At 41.8% G+C, this 21,796-nt stretch overlaps 1 protein-coding gene across 1 annotated transcript in view; it reads left to right on the top strand.

The window, feature by feature from the left end:
- Nucleotides 1-21,796, top strand: part of vwf (von Willebrand factor) — a 128,113-nt gene that overhangs the window by 17,464 nt on the left and 88,853 nt on the right. Inside the window, 10 exon segments of the mRNA XM_072241674.1 lie at nt 1,123-1,169; nt 3,149-3,285; nt 3,372-3,510; nt 6,500-6,600; nt 6,676-6,871; nt 13,364-13,579; nt 15,825-16,065; nt 17,031-17,125; nt 20,493-20,653; nt 20,735-20,838. Coding sequence (XP_072097775.1) covers nt 1,123-1,169; nt 3,149-3,285; nt 3,372-3,510; nt 6,500-6,600; nt 6,676-6,871; nt 13,364-13,579; nt 15,825-16,065; nt 17,031-17,125; nt 20,493-20,653; nt 20,735-20,838 — 1,437 coding nt within the window.

The raw sequence follows: 21,796 nt of genomic DNA, 5'->3' as shown, positions 1-21,796 counted from the left end.
ACTTATATAAATGAATATACTCCCAAATTTTAATGGTACTTTTTACATATCAATCTTAATCAATGATTGTATACTGAAATAATATATCATACCTTATTAATCTTCCCTATACCAAGGTCTATATCTCTGTTTCATTATATCTTAATTATCCTTCTCACAAAATGGTGATGTATTTAGATCTTAGGTTACTTCTAACTTTGTTATCTATTTATGTTTGTAACATGCTGGATGTAGTTGAAACAAAGAGATTATGTTAGGTGTGGTGGTGTGCAAAAATTAAATGATAGTCAAGGATTAAATGCATTGGTAGTCCATTTCAGAAATATGTATCATTGAAACTACAATTGGTCTGAATTAAATAGTGTAATATAGTGAAACACAAATCACAGTCAGGTTTCCCAGTTCAGGTCTAATGGCCGAGGTTTCCCCAAGTGAGTCCCTCTACCTGTATTCACCACCCACGTTCCCTAGTCCCTTGAATTTACCTTCTCTGAATCCATCAAGCTGTCGTCAATGGGCCAGACGGTTCCAGAGAGAAATTCTGCAATCTCCAGGTGTGGCAGGATCTTGAGCTTGGCTGATGATTTTAGGACTTTGGTGATTGGATAAGGAGTTACCAGCATTTATGCTTAGACATGTGTCCCACATAGGATAAGCAAATTGTGAGGAAATATTTGAACTGAAGGAAGAATTTATATTTAATTGTTTAGAAAGGAACTATAAAAAAATAATTTTAGCAGATACAAATTTGTTACAACAGTGTAACCACTAACAGTGTACCTTAAGCTTTCAACAATGGTATTGGTTAAAAAATATTTATCGGGCACTTTCCCTTTTGGAAAACATCTATGCTATAATTTTGTATTAAGCATAGAGTACTAATATTTCTTTAATTTTATGCCCATCTTTTGCATATTGCATTTGTAGGAAGGGCTGGGGAAATGGATTCAGGGACACAATGCCCATTTTCAATTTGCTCATTTGGTTTACACTGAACCTAAATATTCTACTGAAATTTGCATGGAAATTCCAATTCAATGGTGTTATCAGCACCCTCGCACTGCTTAGGGGAGGTTATTCACCAGATCTATAAGTTTCTATGTTCCAGATTTTATTTTGCAGCATTTGCAGCCACGGAAAATGGGAATGTAGCCGCGAGGATTGTCCAGGTATGATTTTTATTTTATCTTGTAAGTTTTAACAATCTGAGTGAAATCGGTCTATGGGATAATCTTATTCATTTTCTTGTATTCAAGAGTTTCGTTAGCCAAATGAATTTTGAAAGATGCGGTTGATCTTTTGATATTAGGTAGAGTCAAAGAATCTGGATAAATTACGCAGAGAATATACGTTGCAAGTTTACAGACAGAATTTGGGAGAATGGGACAAGCTGGATAGATCATGCATAGAGCCAGCATGGATTTGATGGATCAAATGGAGTCCTTATATACAGGGATCTTCCTCTTGTTCTATTGTGTCTCAGCCAGCCAAGTGCAAAGCCCTTGCTTGTAGACATCAGTTGAACTACTTTGAACTGTGCTGCCTGAATCAGCAGTAAAGGGAACAAAGTGTTTTATTTTTGATAATCTCACAATGGTGATGCTGAAATAGATGTTCATAAATACACTGAAATGTGAAGTGGAAAATGTGCACATGACTTCAAGATGCAGGATCTGGTGGAATGACTGAGGTATTCACCCAAGGGTGTGCCAAGAAAGATATTAGAGCATAGAACACTACAGCATAGTATGGGCTCTTGGGCCCACAATGTTGTGCCAGCCTTTTAACCTACTCTAAGATCAATCCAATCCTTCCCTCCTACATAGTCCATTTTTCTTTCATCTATTTGTCTATCTAAGAGTTTCTTAAATGTCTCAATGTATCTGCCTTAACCATCAACCCTGGCAGTGTTCCATGTGCCTTCCACTCTCTGTCTAAAAAAATTATCTCTGACCTACCCCCTGTACTTTTCTTCAAGCGCTGCAAAATTATGCCCCCTTGTATTAGCCATTTTGCCTTTGGGAAATGTCTCTGAATATCTGTTCGATCTATGCCTCTTATCATCGTGCACTTTTTCATGATTTCACAAATTTGCATATGTCAATCAACTCTCTTCTAAACTTTATCAGACATAAGACTAGCCTACCCAATCTTTTTCCCTAAGAAAATGCACCAATTCCAGCAAACTTTTTTTCAGGTTATTCATATCCCTCATTAAATAAGGAGACCTGTAGTCAAGTCAAGTTAAGTTTATTGTCATCTAAACAAGTACGGTAAGGTTCAGGTACAGTGCTAAGCATGCTTGCAAGAGCATTACAGGCACATAGATTAATAACTGCACATTACTCTAGATATGGTTTTACTGATGCCCTGAATAAAGGGGGCATCAGCTCACACACAGAAGATTGTACCGAGCATCCTCAGGGATGAAAAAGTGGAAAAACAATAGAAAGATTCAAGGAGGGAATTCTTGGGCCTCACGAGTTGGCACTGAAGGCATCTGCTGAACACTGTGGAATATGAAAATTGAAAGAGGAATCAGATTGGAGTAGGATAAAGATGTCAGAGGGCTGTAGGACTGGAGATTTCAGAGACAAGGTGGGGTATAATCTTGGAGGAAATAGAATACTCTCTGCCCTTGCTGAAATGATTGGATTTAGTGTAAGTTAGGTTGTATTCAATCTCTACAGCAAGAAGCAATAATTTGCAGTGTCTGCATACTAGACCAATTTGAATAGGGACCTATAACAGTTGTAGTTGAAGAGTTCCACCATGAATGGGCGTATGACAGAACGTAACAGGTAAATTCTTTAAGCACAGCATATGAACAAGAAAGAAAACTTCTTCACTCTGAGGGTCATGAAAGTGTGGGATGAGCTGCCAGCACAAGTTGTACATGTGGGCTCAATTTCAGCATTTAAGTGAAGTTTAGATAGGTACATGGATGGTAGGGGTTTGGAGGACTATGGTCCTGGTGCAGTTCGATGGGAGCAGGCAGTTTAAGTGGTTTTGGCATGGACTAGATGGGCTGAAGGGCCTGTTTCTGTGCTGTACTTTTCTATGACTCTATCTGTTATTAAACAAAATATAATACCATGCTATGGGGATGCCAATAATGCTTTGTAATATTTACCTCTTGTACATCTAGGGGAATGTTTTGTCATTGGGCAATCACACTTCAAGAGTTTTGATGATAAGTACTTCACCTTTGCTGGAATGTGCCAATACTTGCTGGCAAAGGACTGTGAGGAAGACACGTTTGCAGTTTTCATTGAGAAAGTGCAGGTACAGCTAATCAATGTTTTTACGTTATTGAATGCTGAAGGATATTTCTCAGCAATGCTTAGTGCTTTGAACTTTTTCTTCCCTAGTGTGCAGATGATCCTGACGCTGTTTGTATAAGATCGGCCACACTGAGGTTCAAGGAGCTGCAAGGCATGACCATTAAACTTAAACATGGTGGCAGAGTTTCAGTGAATGGCATGGACATACAACCACCTCTAATCCAAGGTTCATACTTATTGTTACCTATCAAAACTGATTTTTGAGGTTCTTAGAGTTATGTACAATGAAGAGTCGCCCATGTTTCTGTTTAGTTCTGTCAACGAGTCAAAAGAAATGGAAGATATATAAAATAAGGCCCCATTTTGCCTTACTGCCGTCTCTCTGATTTACTTTATGATGTTGTTTGAATGATACAAAATTTTGCTTTTTTTTTCATTTTTCTGGCTACCTGATAAGAAGTGTTCAGCAGAACAACGTTAGGGGCATGTTATGTTGGCACTGGAATGTGTGGCAGCACTTGTGGGCTTGTGTGTTGTGTGTTGGTTGATAGCACAAACAATGCATTTCACTGTATAGTTCAATGTACATGTGATAAATAAATCTGAATCTGGATCTGAAATGGAATTTATTTCTTTCCTGCTTTTTTACATTTACATGGAGCACTGCCACAAGAAAGCAGCATCCATCCGCAAGGATCCCCACATCCAGACCAGGCTCTCTTCTTGCGAATACCATTGGGATATCTTCACCATCCAGACCAGTCTCCCTTCTTACTAATACCATTGGGCAGAATGTACAGCAGCCTTAAATCCCACACCACCAGGTTCAGGAAATCACTAGTTATTACCCCTCAAACATAAAGCTCCTGAACCAGCATGGATAACTTCACTCACCCCAACATGGAACTGACTCCACAACCTACAGTTTCACTTTCAAAGACTGTACAATTTATTTGCATGATTTGTGTCTTTTTGCACATTAGTTGTTTGTCAACCTTTGTTTTTTTTTCATAAATTCTATTATATTTCTTTATTTGCCTGTAAATGCATGGAGGAAAATACATCTCAAGGTAGTATATGGAGAAATATTCTTATTTTGATAATAACTTTACTTTGAACTCCTGTATGGTGTAGCCACCCAGGAACGTTCCTCCTCCCGTGCAGCCCTCTGCATTCCATGTTCTAGCAGTAGCACCTGGGGAGGTGATAGGTGAGGGGAGGAGGCATAAAGGACAATTTTAATACCTAGCAGGAGAAGTTTTTTCATCTTGCATATTGCTTGGGAGATAGCTGATACCGTATTGCCCTTCCCTCATTGAGAAGGTTGCTGAAGTGCTGCAGAGATCCTGATGGGTGCTGCCTGACCTGCTGAGTTCCTCCAGCATTTTGTATGCATTACTCTGAATGAAGGATGAGGGGTTCTTCATCTGCTTATTGCTTGGCTGGCACTTGAAGTACATTTGTACACCATTTTGACTTCAGTGACTTGGTCTGAAGCAGTCACTTAAATTGAATGGATTGCAATCATCAGCAACAATGGGTGTTAGACATTGAGAAAAGTGACATGAGATAATATCTGTGGGGTTTAGAGAGAGGGAGGTGTACTGTGCATCAGGTGAGGTGTGGAGTTGATGTATTGTGTTAAGGTGAGGGGAAACAGTTAAAAAGAGAAGTGCAGGACAAGTTCTTTACCGAGAGTATTAGATGCCTGAAACTGGTTGCCGGATGTAGTGGTAGAAGCAGATATGATAGTAGTGGTTAAGATGTGTTGGATAAACACATGAAGATGCATCCAGTGGAGGGAGATGGATCAGATGCAGGCAGAAGAGAATTAGCTTAATTTGGCATTGTGTTCAGCACTTTTGGGGTCAAAGAGCCTGATCCTATTCCGTACTGCTCTCAGTTCTATACAGCTGGACAAAATACAAGATCCAAAGGATTATTCATTGTTTTTTTAAAGTGTATTCGAATGGGCATCCGTTAGTCTCGTGAGACCATGGGTTTGCGCCTTGGTAGGTTTCCAGGGCTCAGTCCTGGGCAAGGTTGTATGGAAGACTGGTAGTTGCCCATGCTGCAAGTCTCCCCTCTCCATGCCACCGATGTTGTCCAAGGGAAGGGCACTAGGGCCGATACAGCTTGGCAACGGTGTCATTGCAGAGCAATATGTGGTTAAGTGCCTTGCTCAAGGACACAACGCGCTGCCTCAGCTGAGGCTCGAACTAGCAACCTTCAGATCACTAGACCGACGTCTTAACCACTTGGCCACGCGCCAACACTTTGAGTGTATTATGCTTCTGATTATCTGACCTCTAAGAGCACTTGTGTCACTGCATGTCTGACTCTGGATGCATTCTTTACTCCAGCAGCAACACCTTTGAAGTCAATAGTGGGGGAGAGACAGTAGCTCATCTCTGCAGACTGCGGTTTTACAAAGGTGTAGAAAAAGACGTAAGGGGCTGTGCCAAGATTCATCCCAAACAGATGCGTAGCATAACTCTCTGATCTATGAGCTATTCCCAGGGACACACAGAGAGACAAACAAGAGGTGCTGCTGGCAGATCATCAAGTTGGTGAAAGACGCCCTTTGGTCTGCCTGGAAGTTGTTGGTTTGCCAGCACTTTGAAGGAATGCAGCTGACTGACATGTTCCAGGCTGCAAGTGTATGTGCTGAGAGACACACTGCAGTTTGGTGCAGCCTCCACAAGGGCTTGGTTATGGAACGACCACTGTGTAGGGTTCCTCTGCTACCAGAGAGGGAGGGGCCAGGTTGGGTGAAGAAGCCCCTCAATTATTGTAGTAAACAAACCACCCAGTGGGAACACACAAGTGAACGTAAAGATTGAAAAAGACATTGCACAATTTATTCTAGTAAATAATTTTTATTAAGAATAAAGTTTATTTAGATTCAAAATGATTGAAGTCACTGAGTATAATAATTGAAAGAAAAACTTCTGGAATTAACTCCATTTGAAAAGCTGACCCCAGCTTAAGCAGTCCTGACGAAGGGTCTCGGCCTGAAACGTCGACTGCACCTCTTCCTAGAGATGCTGCCTGGCCTGCTGCGTTCACCAGCAACTTTGATGTGTGTTGCTTAAGCAGTATGAATTTAGTTTAGAGACAGAAGGCATGCTGAGTGTGTTTCCTAAGAATATTTCATTAATAGCACAGTATTCTTGTAAATCTATTCATTCTTATTGAGTTAAACTTTCTTCCAGGTGCTCTTCGTATTCAGCACACAGTTCGGTCATCAACTCGGGTGACATATGATGAAGATTTCCAGTTTGACTGGGATGGGTATGGAAAAGTTAATCTCAAGGTAGACCCAACACGTACAGAATAATAATAGATTTAATCTTATTCTGGCACTGAACTAACTTGTACCTTTCTGTAGCTGAGCGCCGTGTACACAGGATTAACCTGTGGCCTCTGTGGAAATTTCAATGGAAATCAAGGAGATGACTTCCTCACACCATTTGGACTTGTTGAACCTGAGATGGTCAATTTTGGGAACTCCTGGAAGATCAACGGAGGCTGTGCTGACTTGAAACAGATACATGCTGACCCATGCAAGTTAAATCCCAAGAGAGGTAAATGGGTTTCCTTTCATTTTAGAATGCTGTCTTTAATTCAATGTGGGTTTTGGAATACAGTCAGTGGCCACTTCGTTAGGTACAGGAGTGGAACCTGAGGTGGTCTTCAGCCAATTCAATGTCCGATGTGTTGTGCATTCGGAAATTTCTTCGGCACATCACTGTTGTAACACGTGGTTATTTGAGTTACTGTCACCTCCCTATCAACTAGAACCAGTCTGACCATTTTCCTCTGATCGCTTTCGTTAATAAGGCATTTTTCCCACAGAACTGCCACTCACTAGATTTTTAAATTTGTTTTGCAAATCATTCTCTCTAAACCCTGAAGACTGCTGTGTGTGAAAACCTGAGTGGTTTTTGAGATACGCAAACCGCTCCACCTGGCACCAACAATCATACCATGGTCAAAGTCACTTATATAACATTTCTTCCCCATTCGGATGCTTGATCTGAACAACAATTGAACCTTTAGACTATGTCTGCATGCTTTTATGCATTGAGTTACTGCCACACGATTGGCTGTCTTGATATTTGCATTAACAACCAGTGTACAGGTGTACAAAATAAAGTGCCCACTGAGTGTAGATTGATTGTACGAAGCTAGGTACAGGAGAATTTGCTTGTTGATTACCTATGTACAATCACACGTGACCTTCAAGATTTCAGAATTCAAGATTGCTTCTGTCATTCATCAATACACAAGTGTAAAGGAGAACAAAATAATTGTTAGCCTGCAACCATTGCACCATAAAAAAATACCATAAGCATAAAGAACACAATAAAAACCCAATAAATAATATAGATTAGCTTATATACATAGACTGATTGTACATACACAAAGTGACACTAGGTGCAGGAGAATCTGTACATGAGATGACTCTGTCAGGAAATGATAAAGTAGTGGTGGTGGGGGTACGGTGGGGTGTTTAATGGCTGGAAATGTTGATCAGCCTGACGTCTCGGGTAACTAACTGCTTTTGAGTCAAATGGTTCTGGCATAAATGCTAGTTAGCTTTTTCATTGATGGGAGTGGGACAAACAGTCCATGAGCAGGGTAGGTAGGATCCTTCATGATATTGCTGGCCTTTTCCCAGCACCTTTCTGTATATACGTATGCTCTTGATGGCAGGTAGACTGGTGCCAGTGATACACTGGCCAGTTTTAAATACCGGTTATAAAGCAGATACGTTAGATACAGGTACAGTACTGTGCAAAAGTCTTTGGCACATATTATAGCCAGGTGCCTTAGACTTTTGCACGGTAGGGTATTTGTCAATGTGGAGCGGAGAGCGAGTTTGTAAATCTGGTAGGAGCAAATGATGTTAGGAATGGTGAGGGTGGTGCGCCATGGGAGTTGTGTGGAACAGGTGCCAGAGGAGTGCCAGGGGTGGCGGGTGGCACGGGTACAGACACACCCAGCCTTGAGAGACCAGACAAGGTCATTCGATCCCAAGCAATTTTTTTTATCATTACAGAATGTCTCTCTGCTGCTTCTGTCACAAAGGTGGGGAATTGGGAGCAAGGGTGGACCCAAATGCAAGACACATCTTGTGAGGTTACTTAGATTTAGTTTATTGTTCGATACCAGGAGAGCAAGGCAGGAGTAGGAATAGCGAACTGGACAAGGACTCAGGACTACGACTAGGCTGGGACCAAGGATCTGGGCTAGGACTCAGAATCGGCTCCCAGAACTAGAGGAGACATGAAGAGGCTAGGGTATGGACACCGAGCCCGAGACTGGGCAAGGACTCAGTACCTGCGTCTTGCCTTGGGCTCGGACCCCAAAACCAGGCATGGACATGATATGGACTAGGAAGAGGAGGAACATGGAAAACAGAGCCTCGGTCTCGGGAGATCAGGTACATGGAACCATGGACACATACACAGAACACAGAGCTGGGACCCCTCCTTGGGTACAGGACATAGGGCCGGGACTCACACACAGAACAGAGAGCTGGGACCCCTCCTTGGGTACAGGACATAGAGCCGGGACTCATGACCCTCCGCGGGGCAACGGCAAGACAGCCTGACTTACCCCACGGAGGCGAGGACAAGACAAGACAGAACATGACCTCCTGCGGGGCAACGGCAAGACGGCCTGACTTACCCCATGGAGGCGAGGACAAGACAAGACAAGACATGACTCCTCGCAGGGCAATGGCAAGACGGCCAGACTTACCCCACAGAGGCGAGGACAGGACAAGAAAAGACCAACACGTATGAACACCAGACAGTACCTATCTAGCTCTGGTGATGGAACTAGACCGAAGTGCAGGCAGGGGCTGCAGACGAGGGCTAGAGGCGAGAGGGGCAGAGAAGGCATTCAGACAAGGGGGTAGGACAGGAATCACAGACCGCCAGGGCCAGGACTTGACTCAGAACTGGGAAGCCACCAGGGCCAGGACTTGACATGGTACTTGAACGCCGCTAGGGCCAGGACTTGACATGGTACTTGAACGCCACCAGGGCCAGGACTTGACATAGTACTTGAATGCTGCCCGGAGCCAGGACTTGAGTTGGTACTTGAATGCCGCCTTGAGCCAGGACTTAACGTGGAGCCTCCGGGTAGGGGCGAGCTCTCGACTCGGCCCAGGAACAGTAGACAGCGGTTCTTGATTCCCTCCGGCGGGTTAACTGACGGACTCACCTCGGTGAGGAAACTTTGCAGGCTCGCTTTGGCGAGGTAACCTGACAAGGTTGCTCCGGTGAGGAAAGGCGAATTACCGGCACTCGCTTCGGGCGGAGACTAGGCTTGCTCTGGCCAGATGACATTGGCACGCCGTACCTTGGTGACTTTGCAAACGCTCCCGTGCTGAACGGCTGAAAGCCGGAGACTATAAACTACCGGTTCAGCCGAGTGTTAATTGCCTCTAATCACCAAAGTCGAGGGACACGGGAAAACAGGGAATCAACAGTCCGGGTCGTAACATAAACAAGCTAAATTTAAAGGGAACCCGATCCGGACTATGACAGCTTCCTAATCACTCCCCTCTCCCTTCCCCTTTTCCCAACCATGATTCCCCTCTCCCTGCCCCCTCCCCACTCTCAGTCCACAATAGAGACTCATATCAGAATCAGATCTATCATCACTCATATATGTCATGAATTTTTTTTTGCAGCACCAAGAGGACAGTGCAATACATAAAATTATTATAGTACTATGCAAAGTTTTAGGCTCTCTGGCTAAGTGTATGTGCCTAAGACTTTTGCACAGTTATATAAACGCAGTACATACTCCTGGGCACAACCCCCATATGCTGAGTTGCCAACTTAGTCACTCTATAGGCAGATTGAACTGTCCCTAAAATTACCAACCAAAATATTTAAACTCAGAGAATCATAACTATCCGCCAGGCAGTTATCGTGGAGGTAAAACCCACAAGTACCCCAAGGGTATCTCCATCAGGATGCAGAATACCAGCACAATATCACTTACCTTAGGTACAGAACAGATCAAGTAGGCCAAGACAGGATATTGATTCATTTATCTGCACCAGGAAACTTGTATTATAACACAATCTGTAATTTAAGATCAATGTATTGAAAATCAGTCGGTTTCTAGAACAGTTGGCCCTGCCAGATTATTAGCTGAGTTTTTCACTAAGTCTATCTCATACAATCATTTAGTGAGCCTGCAGCAGTTGTTTGTCACATTTTCTCTTTGCCTTGCAACTTGAAGCCAAGCCTCAAAATCCAAACAACAGTGATAATGGCATCAGATAAGGACAGTACTGGCAGCGCAAGCTATATCCTGCATGGCAGAACTTAAATGACACGATATCTTTCCTGGCATCTCTCTGATAGAATAACACACTCTTTACCAGCTAAATATTATTTTTGAACTGAAGTTGTGTCGTTTCAACTTTTTTTTCAATTGGGCTTCGACTTAACACTATTTGTTAAAAATTAATAATAAAGCTTGAAAGGTAGAAAGCCTGAAATGTTAAAGACCGAAGTCCCAAGGCAGAGGACGAGTCCAGATGAGAGAATGGAGGTTGGAGGCCCAGTGTCTGTGAGTTTGAGACTCCGGGGACAAGGACTGGAGGCCCAGTGGTGGCTTATACTGGGTTTGAATGCCTATTTATATCAGGGTATTGGAGGGAGGCCTGTTGTGGCTGTTCGTGCTGTTTTGTGTGGTGGTGGTGTTGTGTTTAACATTGTGGGTGGCACTTGTGGGGCTGACCCCAGCACATCCTTTGGCGTGTTAGTTGTTAATGCAATGACATACTTTACTGTATGCTTTGAAGAAGATCTAATTAATAATTCTGAATCTGAATCTGACTGCTATATGGATTTCTGGTGAACATCTGGCTGCAACAGAATAGACCAAGTTTCACTCTTTTGTTAGAGAAAAGCATTCTGTTTTTTCTGACTTCAAAATCTCAACGCTGTGATAAATTAGAAACCATTTCCCAGATTAATGTGTTTGATTTTGAAGTGTACATATTTCACACTTCAAATCTTTAAACAGGCATAATGGCAAGAAATTAACAAAGAATAATTAAGCAATACACACAAAATATTGGAGGAACTCAGCAGGCAGCCAGCAACTATGGAAAGGAGTAAACAGTCAATATTTTGGGCTGCGACCCTTCTTCAGTTCTGTTTATTCTTTTCCGTAGATGTTGCCTAACCTGCTGAGTTCCTCCAGCATTTTGTGTATGTTGCTTGGGACCTCCAGCATCTGCAGATTTTCTCTTGTTTGTAAAGAATAAATAACTAGTCTTCCTTTACAGTTGTTCATGTGTTTTCATGATACAGTATTGAGGTGTAAATAACTTTGCAGTTATATTTTGTTCTTACAAGATATCAAACATTTTTTAACATCAGTCTTTGTTTTAAATATCTTTTTATTCAAGGCAAAACTTGTAATCATATCTTAAAATGGCCATACTTAGCTTGATTTCCCTAAGTGTTCACAACATCTTTAACATTTAATAATTGATGACCACCTTTGGATTTTAACAGCTGAATCCTTCCACATTGTACTGAGAAGGAAGTGTTATAATGCTCATTGTTTTATGGGGTAAAATCACATGTATGATAATAGCTAATAAATTTATGGAATTCCTCCATCCAGTTATTAAAACAAATATGCAGATATATTTAATGCAGGCAGAGACAATTTTTACAATTAAGTAAGATACGTGATGCTCTGTAGGATCTTGGACACATTGGTGAAGTGATAGAAGAGGCATTCTCACCTTTCCTGAATTGATTTACCTCACTAACTATTTGAGTATGTCTTTTGTCAACAAGACAAAGGAGATAGATATTGACTTCAGGAGAAATCATACTACCCATACTCCTCTTTACACTGGCGGCACAGCAGTGGGAACTTTGAGCAGATTCAAACTCCCAAGAGTGCATATCTCACAGAAAGTCTCATTGTCCCAGAACAGTCAAGGAAGATCACCAATGCCTCTAGTTTCTGAGGAGACTGAAGAGAGCCGGATTGTGCACATCAATACTCACAGCCTTCTACAGATTCGCAGCTGAGAGCATCCTAGCATGCTGTATTAATGTCTTGTATGGAAACTTCACTATGGTGGACAAGAGGGATCTACACTGGTAGCTGATACCCAATGCATCATCAACACTAGTAAACGCATCATCAAGGACATAAATACAGAAGGGTGATGGAAAAAGGCCAACAATGTCATGAAGGGTCCTACCCATCCTGCTTATGCTTCTCTCCCATTGGGGAAGAGGCTACACAGTATCCACACCAGGACCACCAGATCAACACCTGATGAATGACAATAAACAACCTTGTATCTTGTATTTTGAATGTAAGCTCTTGATTAATTTGCTAGAAGTAAGGGGTCCCTTACTGAAGTTACAATTTGTGTTTACAGACAGTAGGAGCAAGTGAGTCATATGTGGATGGAATTAGCTTTATACTAATACATGCTTTAACCATGAAAATCTCTCCTACCTTTGTTGTATTTCAATGTACTTGATATGAATCCTCAGTAAAGTTTGTGGCTGATACACATAATTAGAGAGAATTGTTTTGAGCTGACATAAAAACATCTCAGGATTGTTGTTCTTAAGAGTTATCTAGGTGGCAAATACAGCACTCATTGCATTGCTGAAATAATGCACAAGCTCTTTACCTTATGTTTAAAAGCAGAATCTCATAGCCACCAATTCCTTTCCTAGTCCATTAATTGTAGGGGTAATTTTTACCTAACTTTCCCTCAGAGGGGAAGCTTACGAGACGGAGGGCACTGTTAGCTTTTTGCCTTCTTCACTTGAGTCAGTGGAAAATAATTTTATGGATGGTGTAAAATTAATATTCTACCTATATCCCTAAGATTTTTGGGATTACTGTTTTTAAACCAATATTAAACCAAAATATCTGTATTTCTTGGCTAGCTGGAGAAGACAAATATCAGAGTTGTATTGTAGATCGTACTTTGACAATGAAATGAACCTTTGAGCCTTTCAATGATTTGTCACCATTGTATGATGTTTGTATTTCAGCGAAGTATGCTGAGGAGGTGTGCTCTGTTTTTCTGTTAACTGAGTTTGAACCATGTCACCATGAAGTAAATCCTGCTCCATTCCTCAAGATCTGTCACTATGATGTATGTGCCTGCAAGGATGGCAATGAATGCCTATGTTCTGCCATTGCCAGTTACGCTGCGTTGTGCACCAGGAGAGGTGTCTTAATTAACTGGAGGTCTCCAGATTTCTGTGGTAAGAGGTTCTGCTTTCCCATTCCTTTATCTTTTAAACATGAGAAAAAAAATCAAGATGTTATTCTTGATGGCAGCATGTTAATGCCAGCAGTTAGCGTAATAGTAACACAGTGCCAGTGACTTGGGTTTAATTCCAGCTACTGTCTATTAGTTTCTCCCAGTGTCCATGTGGGTTTTGTCCAGGTGCTCAGGTTTCCTCCTCATGTACACTACATACAGTAGTATAGTGGCTAGCACAATGCTTTACAGTACCAGTGACCTGGGTTCATTCCCCCCCCCCCGCCCCCCGGCAATCTGTAAGGAGTTTGTATGTTCTCTCCGTGACCACTTGGATTTCCTCCAAGTGCTCTGGTTTCCTCCCCCAGTTTTCAGACGTACTAGTTGGTAGGTTAATTGGTCATTGTAAATTGTCCTGTGATTAGGCTAGAGTTAAATTGGTGATTGCTGGGTGGCACAGATTGAGGCCAGAAGGGCGTTTTCCGCGCCATGTCTCAATAAATAAATAAAAGTGTGGATGAGTAAGTTAATTAGTTACATGGGTGTAATTAGGCGGTATGGGCTCGTTGGGTCAGGAAGCCTGTTACTGTACTGTAACTCTTAAGATAAAAAGAACATCAGTGTTACTGGAAATGGTGCATTGTCAGAGGTACTGTTCTTTTTTAATGATGTTCCAATTGTGTCTTCTAGTTGAAATTATAGTGTCCTGTAGCTCAGTCATGTTTCTCACCTTCTCATGAGGGCATGTGACCTGGCATGCACTTTGAACCCAGACGATCAATGTCATAGTTCTGACAAGTCCTCATACTTCCATTGCATTTTGCTGCCGGGTCATCTTTTCTGGCCCAACCCCATTATTATATTTTTGCCAGCAGCTGAACAGCTAGAAATGAGATATGTGGCTTCTGCTCTTGCTGTCAAATGCAGCGGTCCTTGATGCACAAGTAGGAGGCTGACTCTGTCAGTCTGATCCATGACCAATCCTGCTCGGGTTGCTAAGCAGTGCGGTGGGACAGTTTTCTATAGCAAGTCCAACCTGTCACTGGATTCAACACACGATCGTTTTCAATGCAGATTGCAGAAGAAAGAGTTTACAGCGTACATAAGATGGCACGGCACAAAAACAGGCTATTTGGCCCACAATGCCTGTGCCAAGCATGGTGTCAAATTAAATTAGCCCTTTCTTCCTGCACATGATCCATGTCCCTCCATTTCCTTCATATTCATGTTCCTATTTAAAAGCCTCTTGAATGCCACAATCATATCTAGCTCCACTACCACACTTTTTATACATTTTTATACAGAGAGTGATAGATGCTGTGTGTTCCAGGCACTTACCACTTTGTATATGAAAAAAATCTGCCCCCTTTAAATTTTACCCCTCGCATCTTAAAGCTATGCCCTGTAGTATTTGATATTTTTACACTGTGAGATATATTCTGGCTGTCTACCCTTTCTCTGCCTTTCATAATTTTATAAACTTCTATCTGGTCTAACAGTCTTTGCTGCCAGGTTTTTAGTTATTTATAAAAGTTCACATATTTTCATTAGCTATATATATGTTATTCTAGTAGCTTAAAATTAAATTATTAGGTTTTAATACCTTTAATATTTTGAATATTCAACCTGCTTAAAATCTGTAATTGAGTTAAAAATGGTAACAGTTTTAAGAGCAGGCAAAGCCCTCTCCCAGCCTTGGTCCTGGGTAAGGAGCCATCTCATTGTTCCTGCTGAGGACCTGACATGACTGAGAGCACACTTTTAAATGCTGAGATGTGGAAGGCTACCAATTAGCACCAGAAAAAGTGCACTGATAATTGTGCCGCAAGTGGATTGGACCATTGCATATGGGGAAAGTAGATTCCAGTAAGGAAACCAGCCCAATATCAGAATCAGAATCAGGTTTAATATCACTGGCATACGTTGGGAAACCTGTGAACTTAGCGGCAGCTGTGAATGCAATGCGTGGTAATAGAGAATGGAAAAAAAAAACAGGAATATATATGCATGTATAATAGTTAAGTAAGTAGTGCAAAAGTAGAAAATATAAAAGTAGTGAGGTAGTATTCATGGGCCTGATGCCCATTCAGAGATTGTATGACGTTAGGCTTCTGTACCTCCTTCCTGATGGTAGCAATGAGAAGAGTATCTCCATCAGATAATTTGTTTTATTTCTAATGGTGGAGCTGTGATGTTTCTCAGAGGATGTTCACCTTTTTGCTTTCTTTTTCAAATTATTCTGGCAGAATTGACCTGCCCTGATGGGCAAATTTATGATCAGTGTAGCACACCTTGTAACAAGACCTGCAGATCGATCTCCACTCCGAACACAGAATGCACTGAGTTTTGTCTCGAAGGTTGCTACTGCCCACCCAATCAGTTTGCCAATGACGATGGGCAATGTGTTCCCAAATCAGAATGTTCCTGCTACTTTAACGATGAAATCTACAAACCTCACGAGAACATAGCATTTGAAAACGTCATCTGGTAAGTTCAACAATGGGTGATTCTAAATAAACAAAATACAGCAATCTATAATCTGAACAATGAAAAGAAAGGTACATCGCATCCGGAGTTTCTCCGGGTAGTGGGGGGTCACGTACGAGGCAAGTTACAGCAGTGGTTTTCCATTGCCTTCTGCCGGGTGAGTTTCCAAAGAGATCACCAGCTCGTAACCCAGCACGGATGGAAAGCGTGCAGGGGAGCCGGCTAGCTGGATTCGAACCCGGGACCTTTCGTCCCGAAGTCCGACGCTGTTGCCATTACGCACCAGCTGGGTCAAGCTGAACAATATTAACTGAAATTTCAGATAACACTCCATTACCCGTTGTAAAGAAAGTTTCAGACTCGCAAATAGGTCGACGCAGTACAAATGCCCAGAGATGATGCTGTAGATGCTTTTATGTAGTATTTTGAGCGGCTGCAATATTGCCAGGCACCACGTACCAGTACAGGAAAAAATCTCCCCGTCTGTGCCTGCTTGGGTGCTAACTTCCAAGTAACAGAAACAGACGATGTTTTGTTTAAATTAAGTCAGGTGAAAGATTCTCTGTTTCAAATTTTTATTCTGCACATGATCGCCAGAAACTGCAGAGAGCTGTGGACGCAGTTCAGCACATCATGGAAGCCAACCTTCCTCTGTATGGATTCTGCCTACAATTCTGACTGCCCTAGTATAATCAAAGACACTACCCACCCCAGGCATTCTGCCATCTCCCCTCTCCCATCAAGCTGAAGATACAAAAGCCTGAAAGCACGTACCACCAGTTCGAGGATAGTTTCTTCCTCACTGTTAGAGGACTACTGAATGGTTCCCTAGTATGATAAGATGGACTCTTGACCTCATATTCTACCTCAATATTCAAACCTCTATCAATACTAGTTTCCTTACTTAAAATGCTTAGAGTCTGGCTGTGATTTATTTTTAAATATCATTTTGTTTCCCTTTACAGTTACTGTGAAAATGGTGTGATGCATTGCAGTGCAATCGATCTGGTTCATCATTACCCACCAAGCATTTTCTTAGACACTGAAGGGAGTAGCAGAGGTGAGAACTGGAGTGTTAAGAAACCTGATGTTTACTGAAAACGGGTATTTATAGTGGAAGTTATAGGCAAGGAGCCCAGATATTCCCAATACCATGGTGTCTTCACTACCTTGAGACTTCCAAGGGATATGTTTTATCAGCTGGTGTCTGACCTACATACCATACATCACCGTGTTCAGTAGACTTCAGCCTGAGAAATCCATTCAAGTATGGCTTTTGCCCAATATTGATGAGATGTTTCTTGTACTGCAGAACCATTAATTCATAGGAAACAGACTAAACCTGAAGGAGACCCAAGAATTTATAGTGATAAGAAAGGATTTTAACTAGATGAAACAATGCAGACTGTCTGTAAAATGTGCTGATAAATTTCTAATCGGTACTTGTTCACCATTTAATCAATGCTGTTTCGGTTGATCTGCAAGTCTACCTGGAGGGGTGAACAAATGGTTGGCAGAGTTATTGTCAGGTTCTGCACTCGTTTGGTAGGTTGCATTTATCAGGTTATTCAAAGGTATCACTTACGTGCTTCAGCCCTGTCTATTCATGTGGTAGCCCGTCACTTAAAACCGTAAGGCCATAAGATATGGGATCAGAATTAGGCTATTTGGCCCATCAAGTCTGCTGTGCCATTTCATCAAGCTGATCCATTTCCCTCTCAGCTCCAGTCTCCTGTCTTCGCCCCATAACCCTTGTTACTAGGATCAAATTGTTCACTTAGAACGGCCCCTAGGAGCCACATCTGCCTCATCAGTTGTGGTGTTCAGTAAATAATCATCAGCAAGCTAATAGACATGCCTGTAACCTTGAGCCTCATCATAAAGGAGATAAGAAATAGGAACAATACAGCGATAGCCTGTTCAGCTAGTCAGTACAATCATGGATGATGTGGTCATGGTCTCAAATCTATTTTACCCTCTGTTTCCTCTGACCCTGTAGACCAAAGCAGTCTTTATCAGTCTTGGATATATTCAATGTTTCGCTCTCATGACTCACCGTGTTAGTGCATTCCAAATGCTTGCAATCTCCTGAGAGAAGAAGTGTCCCCTTATCTCTGTCATAATGCCGTAGGCATTATAGATGAATCATGGTTTGTAGTAGGGCTGGCAGGGAGAGAGTTGATAAGATAAATTTATGTTTGGATAAATTTCCATTTGTGATTTTAGATTGTGTTTTGGAAGCAGTGGAAAGTAAATAGGAGTAGCCATGGTGTCCCGCAAATCAACCTTACCGACCAATGTCAAAAAACATTATGCTAAGCAAGCATTGAAATTACAGTACTCGTGGACCAAAGCTAACATGCTAACTAGGATGTCTGGTTAAATCAACCAGTTCGCAGCTGGAACAAGTTGTGGCCCTAAGACAGCGGCACTCACTAGCTCTTTGGCCTTTCTATATTCTAGGTTGGCAACACACCAGAGATGTGAGTTGAAATATGGCGACCTGCGGGTCATAATGTGTCACCACCTTGCGAGGAGGTTGGGTGGGGAATAGTAAAACACTAATTGTAGCTCGCCATTTGCCGATGTCAAACAGCTGCCTCAGTTTTGCTTATATTTAACTGGGATACAGTTTTGGTTGTCCACCCCTTGATGCTGGACAAGGAGTCGATGGTCTGGGTGTTGATTCTGCAGGATGAGGGGCAGTAGATGTGGAAGCTGATCCTGTGACACTCGGGGAGAGTGAACAATGAAGAGGAAATAGTCAGGAATGGAGCCCATCAATGAAGTTGATGGTGCATTTGGCTCTCCGTGTTATCTGCTTCTAGATTTTTCTATTTAGAATACCTGGACCCATTTTCAGTTTAAAGTAGCACTTTGTGTGGGATCACATATACAAGATTTTTATCATCCATGTCATGTAATTTTTTTTTCTAGGATAGGCTTGCTGTTTATTTGAACTTCCCTTTCGATCACAAGAATCATGTAGTGGGGGACCATGGTGTCCGTCACATAGAAACATAGAAAAATAGTAAATAGGTGCAGGAGTAGGCCATTCGGCCCTTCGAGCCGGCACCACCATTCAGTACGATCATGGCCGATCATCCAACTCAGAACCCTGTACCAGCCTTCCCCCCATACGCCCAATCCCTTTAGCCACAAGGGCCATATCTAACTCCCTCTTAAATATAGCCAATGAACTGGCCTCAACTGTTTCCTGTGGCAGAGAATTCCACAGATTCACCACTCTCTGTGTGAAGAAGTTTTTCCTAATCTCAGTCCTAGAAGGTTTCCCCTTTATCCTCAAACTGTGACCCATCATTCTGGACTTCCCCAACATCAGGAGCAATCTTCCTTCATCTAGCCTGTCCAATCCCTTTAGGATTTTATACGTTTCAATAAGATCCCCCCTCAATCTTCTAAATTCCAACGAGTATAAGCCTAGTCGATCCAGTCTTTCATCATATGAAAGTCCTGCCATCCCAGGAATCAATCTGGTGAACCTTCTTTGTACTCCCTCTATGGCAAGGATGTCTTTCCTCAGATTAGGGGACCAAAACTGCACACAATACTCCAGGTGTGGTCTCACCAAGGCCTTGTACAACTGCAGTAGTACCTCCCTGCTCCTGTACTCGAATCCTGTTGCTAGTCACCTAGTCAGACATCGAACAGTTTAGATCCAGTGCTTTAATAATGTATCTCAGGTTCACAATAAGAAGAGTTGCCTTGCTGCAGTCTGTCGGAATCAGATTTGTTATCACTGACTTACATGACATGAAATTAGTTGGCTGCGTAAGCATTTAGGGATGTTTTGAGTTGCAAGAGGCACTGCATAAGGACAATTTAGAATCATAGAGTCATAGACTAATATAGCACTTTGGCCCAATTGGTCCATGCCAACTAAGATGAACACCTAAGCTAGTCCTATTTATCCACACCTGTCCCTATCTCTCCGAATGTTTCCCACCTATGTACATGTCCAAAAGTCACTTAAATGTACCTATCTCAAGCACTTCCTCTGGGAGATCAACCCATCCTCTGCATGAAGAAATAACCCCTCAAAGTCCCTTTTAAATCTTACCCTCCTCACCTTAAACCTGTGCTCTCTAGTATTTTGTATCCCTTTCCCTATCTATGGCCTCATAATTTTATACAGTTCCATATGATCAGCCCTCAGTCTCCTACACTTTTACTACTTTTTAATTTAGGGTCAGTTAGACACGTTATTCAGTGAGCGGTTTCTGAGGTGAAATTGTACCTGAGTAATGTGCTTTAAATGTTTAATACCATAAGTAATCATCCGTTATGTCTGTTGGTCTGTTAAGACACACACAGCAAGAGCTTGCTACAACTTACATGTGAAAATGGCACAAAATTCCTCAGCTTTATTTTTAAGTACATCTGATTGAACAACTATTTTCCTTCAGTCAAGCGGGAGACGAGTTGTCAGCCACCAATGAGAAGATTTGATTGTCCAGAAGATGACCCGACAGCAAAGGGCATTGAATGTATGAAGACATGTCAGAACTATGACTTGGATTGTGTGAGCTCAAAGTGTATGTCAGGTTGCATGTGTCCTCCTGGCAAGGTGAGAACCGTGATTCACAGAATGAAACAGTACTCCACATCCAGACATAAATACATGCCTTACATATGATCTGTGATTTAGGTGCAAGTGGGAACCATGTGTATTTCTCCAGAAATGTGTTCATGTCTACACAACGGAAAAGAATATGGTCCTGGAGAAACCATAAAGCAAGGCTGCAATACCTGGTAATGTCTTTTTACTTGCCTTCATTAATGCTGACATATTCATTGCAGAATTACTGTCAGAATGGTTTTGGATCCAAAACAATAATTGGACCTATTTATATCATGGTGAATTTCCTAAATCTTTGCCTCTGCGAATATTGATTGGAGATCAAATATTGAACTTCCTACCATCTAAGGTTTCTGGGCAATGCTCGACTGGGTTTTAGTTACATAGCTATAGCAATCAAAGTATTACAGACAAGCCAGATTGGTCAGGAACTTTGCAAGCTTGGTCCAAGGTCTGCATTGCACTGCCAGCCCAGATGATGGCTGGGACTTGCTTAGCTGCGGGTTAATAAGGAATCCCATTTAGTGATCAATACGGACTCCAGCGGATGTCTGTGAGTCAGTACGTGCGCAAATATGATGACTCCTATGACTAAGTATTGACCTCATTACTAAAGAATTTCCTGTTGATCCACCTGATCCCAACAAATTCTATTAACTGCCCATTGTGTAGGAATGGAAACTTGGAGTCTACGGTAGTGAACATGGTGGAAGGTTTAAAAGATTAAATAATAGTTTTATTTGGTACATGTGCATCAAAACATACAGTAAAATGTGTCATTTGCATAAAATCAAATCAGCGAGAATTGTGCTGGGGCGCAGAGGGAGTTGTGAGAAACCATAACGAAGGAATATCCATGCTTGTTGCTCATACATATTTTCTGCTACCATTGTTTATATTTTAGCAAGACTGTGCTTCATGACATTTCAAGAAATCTTGCTGGTTCTTCCTGCTATTTGTTTATTCTTTGCAACAATTAAGTTTTCACATAATTGTACTGAACTTTATTCAGCAAGTTGGCAGAAATACAAAACTTAAGTGTCGGCCATAAACTAATGGGTAGTTTTTTCAGGTAATTAGATTTTAAATTTCAAAGTAAATTTATTATCAAAGGAGGGATGTGTCACCATA

Source organism: Mobula birostris, chromosome 23, assembly GCF_030028105.1.
Source record: "Mobula birostris isolate sMobBir1 chromosome 23, sMobBir1.hap1, whole genome shotgun sequence".
Lineage (NCBI taxonomy): Eukaryota > Metazoa > Chordata > Chondrichthyes > Myliobatiformes > Myliobatidae > Mobula > Mobula birostris.
The sequence above is the reverse complement of the archived record's forward strand: the minus strand, read 5'-3'. Positions and strand labels throughout refer to the sequence as shown.